The 7,599-nt window shown below is 32.7% G+C and overlaps 1 protein-coding gene across 2 annotated transcripts; it reads right to left on the minus strand.

Moving 5' to 3' along the window:
* Nucleotides 1–293: 293 nt before the first annotated feature.
* On the minus strand, nucleotides 294–3,490 carry LOC18042131 (UDP-glycosyltransferase 83A1). Of its 2 annotated transcripts, none has more exons than XR_002905657.1 (3): nucleotides 3,000–3,490; nucleotides 1,909–2,879; nucleotides 294–1,799 (listed from the first exon to the last, which is right to left on the minus strand). XR_002905657.1 is itself a non-coding variant. In XM_006432573.2 (3 exons), exons 1-2 carry the CDS (start codon nucleotides 3,478–3,480, stop codon nucleotides 1,960–1,962), a joined length of 1,401 nt encoding a protein of 466 aa, XP_006432636.1. In that variant the 5' UTR covers nucleotides 3,481–3,490; the 3' UTR covers nucleotides 294–1,799; nucleotides 1,929–1,959. The 2 variants fall into 2 exon arrangements, 1 of the variants encoding a protein (XP_006432636.1); XM_006432573.2 differs by having other exon boundaries at nucleotides 1,929–2,879.
* Between the last annotated feature and the right edge of the window lie 4,109 nt (nucleotides 3,491–7,599).

Raw genomic sequence — 7,599 nt, forward strand, 5'->3', positions numbered from 1 at the left:
ACATATTGTATCATTCTATGGAAAGAAAATTGAATATACAAATAGAATATTTCTATGATGTTCACACTTCATCAATCTCAAAATCAAGGATTGGTTGGGGTAGAATGCGAGCTACTTTCTTCTGCAGGTGAATTGGAAATCAAGTATCATAAAACTAACAACATATAAGAAACAAAAGCAAATAATATGAGATAAAAAAAAAGGCTAAATATATCATAGAAATAATCTGTGTGTAAAATTTTCTTTCTATATAATGATACAAGTATATTTTATTCTTTTACAAGTATGAAGGTGTCAAAGTTTTGTAATCTAATTCCAGAAAATATCGAGGAGGGAAACTCTAGCTTTGATCAAATGCCTAGACAAGGACTCAAGTCCTTCTTCAAGATCTTGGATGCTGGACTCCATTTCTTTAAGCTGGTTTTGGAAATAAATGATGTTATCAGATTTGATTATCTTGTAACCAACAACTGTAGACAATGCAGAATCCACCTTTCTGTTTTGTCTTCTCCGCATGAAATTCTTTTGGGGGCTGATAAGCTTGGTTACCAATTCAAACCTGCTTAGATTTGATGGAGTCCTAGGCCCGGAGATAAAGGACAACAAGGATTCAAATACAGACAAGGTGACTGCTTCAACCTCCTTCAACATGCTAACATGTTCCCACATCGATTGAAGAGGAATATTTGTATTCCAAGACTTTCAAATTCCCCAACGTCTTGTTGATTGCCCTTCTCACTGCCTTCCTAGAGGCTAAGTATTCCTTAATCTCACTTGTAACTTCAGTTTGATCACCCTTCTTCTGAGCAGCACTGCCCAAAGTCCTAGTGCAGGTTCCTTCATCTGCAGCAAGGCATTCTGAGCAGTGCTGCAAACATCCAAGATCCTGAAAGATCCATTCAACAGCTCATCAACCCATTTCTTCTGAAGGCTGTGGGCAAAAGCTTGTTGATCGAGGGCAATTGAAATATTTTCTCAACAGAGTCGTGTAAATGAAGTAGAAGCAGATTGAGAAGACCTTAATCTTCTCAAATGCTCTTCAGCTTCTGAAGTCTGTGGGTGAGAGGTTGTGGGAAAGCTGTTTGAGCCATTGCTTTTGTTGCAGTGAATTAGAAGACTAGAAGTTGATTTCCAAATTCAATCCAGCTCTTTGCCTTCATCCGATCACCTTGTGTTCAAATCTCAATGTATATAGCATGAGATGAGGGAACCAGAGGAATCTCATCCTCTTAATATAAAAAATAAACAGTAACATGAATTCGAGCTTGCTCTGAATATTATATCGGCTGCTTTTATGCTTTGTCTCCTCCCACCAACATACCATTTTAGCTTTTTTAGCCACAAACCTCTCGTAAGCTAATACTAAAGAAACAAATGTTTCTGAGTGATCCATAAAATAGGCAACACAAGGATGGCATCAACTCTGTCTCCTCTTCTAGACGACAAGAGAAGCTAATCCAGTTTGGCTTGCGTCCCAGAGGGAAACAGGATGGTTGTGACACTCGTGTGTCCTTGTAGAATTGATTTATTTGTTCTGGATATAATATGCAAAATTTGCAGTTCATGGATGGAGTTGAGGCAGCAGCTGCAACTTGAATGCATGGATGGCTAGTTAAGTCCCCAAATTAAAGCAGGGCCAAAAAAGATCTGCAGTGTTCATTGCAGGCATATTTTGGTACCAAATGAATCACTTGTTTCTCCATTGGATTTCCTGAAGTTGGTATTAACTATTAAGAGACTGACTCCTCACGCTATAGTAACAACTAATAACATTCATTGTCTGCTATGAAAAAAAGTACCTAAATAGGAAAACAAATTAAATCAAAACTCAGTTAAATAAAATATTCCTAAACTCTATAAACTTAATAAAAAAACTGAAAAAAATATTCCTAAACTCTATAAACTTACAATGGCCAAGGAATCCTTACATAATTGTCTACGACGGGAGTATTTTTTGAATTAACCGCCTGTTACTGGGGAATTATGTGCCAGGGCGTTTGTCTTTACCCATTGAAGGAAATTCTGAAATGTCTTGTAAGAGGAACCACCTTCTCTGGCACTACTCATGGCTTTTTCCTTGAGTTCCAAAGCCCTTGCTTTAAAATCTTGATTACCGAGCAGTTGATCCACCTTGTTCTTAATTTCTTCTCTTGTAATGATGCCACCTTCGTCTCTGTCAAACTTCAATCCCACCTTCCAAAAATCACAAATGTATCTCTCGTTCAGGAATTGATCACCAAAATATGGCCAGCACAAGAAAGGAATGCCATTGCTGACACCTTCCATGGTGGAATTCCAACCACAATGGCTCAGGAAACAGGCAATAGAAGGGTGGTTAAGAACCTTCTGCTGAGGTGCCCAGCTGATCATCTGTCCTCGAGCAGCAACTCTCTCTTGAAATCCTTCTGGGTATCTATCATTTGCATCAGTAGTAATATCTGGCCTCACAACCCATAAAAATGGTCTGTTGCAAAGTTCTAGTCCCAATGCTAATTCTTGAAACTGAACTTGGTCAAGAATTGTAAGGCTGCCAAAAGCAGCATAAATGACAGAGCTTGGTTGCTGTTGGTCTAGCCATTTCAAACAGTTTGAATCTTCGCGCCAGAAGTATCCTGCTGAATTCCCTTGGCGGTTGCTTGCTATAAGTGGTCCTATTGGCAGAAGTTCCGGAAACATGGTGAATGCGTCAGACTCGAGCTCATATGTTGAGTTACAAAAGTGGAAATTTACCGCCATCATTGCTCTGCTGTTTCTTTCCAGTAAATCAAAAAAAATCTTTTGCGTGGTCAAGTCACCAATATGTGCCCAAAAACAGTCTCTAGAGTTCATTTCAGGCATCTTTGGTGCAATTCGAAACATCTGCATGCTCATAGGAGTTCCTGAAGTTGAATACAAAACAAAGAAAATAACAGTAGCATAAAGTAAACTACTACTATGACATGCATCAAAATTAAAGTTTGCTGGAGGAAAGTAAGGAATTAAATGACATGGAATCATACCGTGACTGTCAATGATTCCATCATCAATAAGTTTGGGGATACGAAATACAAAGGCCACTGATGCTGCCGATGAAGGCCAAAAGACAGCCCCCCTGACGTTCATCTTTTTTGCTACCTCCATAGACCAACCCGTGTTCCCATCTGCAATGAAACAATCAATTTTTTCATCTTCTCTACTGTTGATCTCTTCTATGAGCTTCTCCAGCTTCCCCGGCATAACCTGTAAACATTTTTCAATTAGCTTTCCCAAATCGTTTCTATCTTCCCAGGGTTCCATCCCATCTGGGATCGAAACCAAACGGATTTGCTCCGCAAGATAATTCTTTCCCTCCAATGATTCCACTACCCGCTTGTGATCATACTCCGTATTAACGAATGTGACTCGGAAGCCATGTTTTGCCAGACATTGCGAAAACTCCAGTAAAGGAATTACATGGCCCTGTGCTGGAGCAGGCATCACCAAAACGTGTGGACGGCTCATTTTCTTTTTTATTTTTACCTCACTGATTCGGTTTCTATCAATATATAATATTATAATTTGCAACACACGAGTGGTGTTGATTACGGGGAGGGTTGCAGGTTGGGGCCGGGTTTTCTCAAGATCAGATCCATATAATTGATACTAGATCCAGTTTTGTGAATGTTCATCGAATTTGAACGGGTTTGGGCCTGGGCCTGACTTGGGCCTTCAATAATTTTGTTAAATAAATTTTTAATTAAGCTATATGTTAAAAAAATATTTAAATTAAGATGATTATTATTATTAAACAAAAAAAAAATATTAATTGCTCCCCTGAATGGGCCTAGGTCGGTCACCTCTGAGCAAATATTTGCATTTATTTTTCTTCATTCCTTTTTCTCTTCTTCTTATTATTTATTATTGTAAATTAAAATTATTTATTTTGTAGATATTAATTATGTTTATGTATTGTAATTTACATAGAAACTTAAGACTCATATTTATTAAAAATGATGTTAATCCAGAATGGATCAATGGATTTAACTCTTTCAATTAAAAATGATTTTTTTAATTTTGTTTTATTTTTTAATTTATAAATTAAAGAGCCTAGGTTTTTTGCAAAATCCTTTGACCAGGGCACTCAGAGTGGGTTTTAAATTTTTTAGCCATATCCATGATTTTATGATGCTAGCTCCAACCTATACTTTTTTGCAGATCCTAATTAAGAGTGATATTCTAGCTTAAGATTTTTATTTCAATTCTATTTGAGTCAAATGAAATAAGTATAAGTTTAAAAATATTGATTTATTTAAGAAATAAGTGAATTTATTTTGATTCATTAAATAAACGATTAAATCTAGGTTTGAGTTCACTTATTCGATTATTCGGTTAAAATTTATTTATTAATCAAGCCATAAATAAATAGAATAATAAATGACCTTTTTAACATAATTACTTTTTTACCATTAAAATTCAAAAATCTTGTTAGAACATTTTCAAGGTATACGGTTAGTTTTGTAATTATGAAAGATAATAAGCCAAACAAGAAAATGAAAGCAAAGGCATCATTACTCATTAGCCGACCCTAGCTCCACTCTTCAGCACTTGAATTTGAACACCTGTTTCTTTATTTCCCAAATGAAAACGATCGCCAAACCAAACACTCCCAAAAAATCAAATCAATGGTCTCATCCAAACTTTTTCGACAAGGTTCACTTCTCTTGTCTATGGCAATGACAAGACTTTTTTTTTTTTTTTTTATTACATGAGATTATTGCTTAAATTATAGTTTAAATTACAACTCATATTACATGAGAGTATAATTGATATGTACAATCATATATTTATACTGAGTCCTGTTGATATTAATGCTGATATGACACCGCTCAGATTTTTAACCCTCTCAAATATTCGAGGGATGTCAAACTCCCATCCTGGGAGAAAGACTCACTCGAACTCAAACGCTCCAAAAAAAATATTTAAATTAAACCCCTACAATGCGATTGCGGAAGCTCGAACCTCTTCCCTCACAAATGTGAGGGAGGGGTTTTAACCACTTGGGCTTACATTACAAGACCTTGAATGGCTACAATTGGGATTCTTTTGCTGCTTTTGTCCCCCGCGTGGGAATTATTGATCTCAATGTTTTGTCGATTACAAAACAGTGATTAAGCCTGCTATTCAGCTTAGAGATGGCAAAATTTGGATTCAAATTTCGATGTAACACACATTTTGAAACTGAAAAAGGTTCAATATAGTTACTGCTCCCTGTTGGCAAATATGATATCAAAGACAGATACACAAATAGTCAAATATCGACCTGCATAGGTTAAAAAAATCAAAAATGAAAATGAAGAATCATAAAATTGCAGCAAATTTAAATAGCCGTGCATTCAATTTCAAAGCATAAATGACATTGATATCAAATCCAAAATTGAAAGTTTTCCAAATGCAAAGGACAGATAAGCCCAAGTGTAAAAGAAAACTATCAAATATCATTGTAAATTTAAATACCCATCATACAGATTTCACCACCTGAATTTAGGGTAATTTTTAGAGGCTTCTCTTGAGATTTGATGTATTAACACTTAGATAGAAAGTATAACCGTAATTATAAAGGCATCCCCGTCTATTGTATTTCCATTCAATGACTGTTAGCAGATCAATGAAATGACCAAAATACACCCTAAATTTGAAAACACTCTTATAACAACCACTAGGGTATTGTTCGTTAATAGAATAAAATATGTTTTGCTCCTAGTACACGGATAAAATAAAAATAAATAAATAAACCATAACAACCAAATACATTACATACTCATTAATTGGAAAAAAAAATAAAAAATATTGGTGAAGAATTTAACAATTTCTGAACTTCAATTAAGAAAATCATATTTGTTTCAAGCAGTTAAAAAATAAAAATAGTATTTCTATCACAAAACACTCCATTCTTAACATTTTTTTTTTCTTATAGTTCTATTGAGATTTACAAAACAACATAACATTAGAAAAGAAAATATATAGATTTATAGTTGAAGTTACAAACACAAAAATGTACCAAGTGCAAAAAACAATTTGATACAGAACCAACTGAAGAGCTTTTTTGGTTCTTAAGAATGCTACCAGTTGCACAATATTTTGCAGCCATTTCCTTTGCCTTAAGAAATTCTTGTCCAACTCTAACTTCAATCATTGCCCTTTTCTCTTATGCTTCTTTGTTTAGTAAAATCTATCTTATTTTTCATTTTTTAAGCATATTCTACCTTCTTCCTTTCTAATAGTTCCTGTTAATTACTCAATATGTTGAAGAAGAATCTTATTATTTATAAATATGGAAATTATCATTGCACCACTTTTTTTTGCCTTATATATCCAACCACCATAAAATTCTAACATGTTCTCTACACTACATTTCTTTTTAAATTTGTATCAACTAGCCACTTTCTAACTAGCACCGTTAAATAATTTAAATGAAATGATAATTTTACCCCTAAATAAATTAAAAGACATTTTATCTTATAAAAGATTTGAAAAATAAAAAATTATAATTATAAAAATAACCTAAGTTTAATTAAAAAATAAATCCCAAAATTAGAATTTTTATTTTTAATAAAAATCTAAATAAAAATTATAATTATAAAAATAATTGTAAAATTTTGGGATTTAATAAAAATCCCCTAAATTATTAAAATTTTGGGACTTATTTTTTAATAAATAAATTCTGTTATTTTAATAAAATTTTGCAAAATTATAATTTTTAATAAAAATAATTATTAAAATTTAGCAAAATTTAAATTAAATAAAAATCAGTTGAGCACCTCTGTTTGGGATTTATTTATTTTATTAAATTTAGGGGTATTTTTATAATTATAATTTTCTTATTTTTCAAAGTTTTACAAATAATATGGTCTTTTAATTTATTTAGGGGTAAAATTTTCATTTCATTTAAATTATTTAACGGTGTTAGTTAAAAAGTGGCTAGTTGATACAAATTAAAAAAAAAAAAAGTGGTGCAGAGAACATATTATAATTTTATGATTGTTGGATGAACATAAAGCAAAAGAGAGGTGGTGCAATGATAATTTCCCTTATAATAATGTGAGATTAACCGAAAGCACACTAAAATGCCAACCCAAAGGACTTTTATGGTTGTGGGGAATTCTTTTAAAAACAAAAGCAATTAAAATTGAGCTTATATTATGTGTAAAAAAAAAAAAAGAAGGGTGAATCGGCATTAACACATAAATAAGTAATGCATTTCAGGATAATCAAGAGCTCCATAAGTTTGTTTCTAGGCAAAAATATATTTAATTAAACATATCATAGCAAAGTCAGTATTTCATTTTTAATCATCTCATAACAGAACGAAATCCTAAGCAATTATTAGGAAAGAACTATAATGAATAGTGTTTAAATGAGAAATCAAACTCAAAGTTTTATGAAATTTAGATCAAACATAAGTTTACGGACAAAGACTTATAGTATCTGGATATTCACAACTAGTGCACACTGATCAAGTTACAGACAGATACACAATATATATATATATATATAACATTTAAAACCCATTTAAATCGTATTTGCGAATAAACTCACTTAAATCTTAAATTGTAATCACAAATACGATTCCAAAAATTAATT

This window comes from Citrus clementina, unplaced genomic scaffold (genome assembly GCF_000493195.1).
Source record: "Citrus clementina cultivar Clemenules unplaced genomic scaffold, Citrus_clementina_v1.0 scaffold_5, whole genome shotgun sequence".
Classification (NCBI taxonomy): Eukaryota; Viridiplantae; Streptophyta; class Magnoliopsida; order Sapindales; family Rutaceae; genus Citrus; species Citrus x clementina.

Excerpts from the sequence above, each read along its gene's own strand:
- LOC18042131 (XM_006432573.2), bottom strand. The coding sequence starts at position 3,480 with ATGAGCCGTCCACACGTTTTGGTGATGCCTGCTCCAGCACAGGGCCAT. Across the intron at positions 2,880-2,999 it reads TGGAATCATTGACAGTCACG|GAACTCCTATGAGCATGCAG; the intron begins GTATGATTCCAT and ends ATTCAACTTCAG.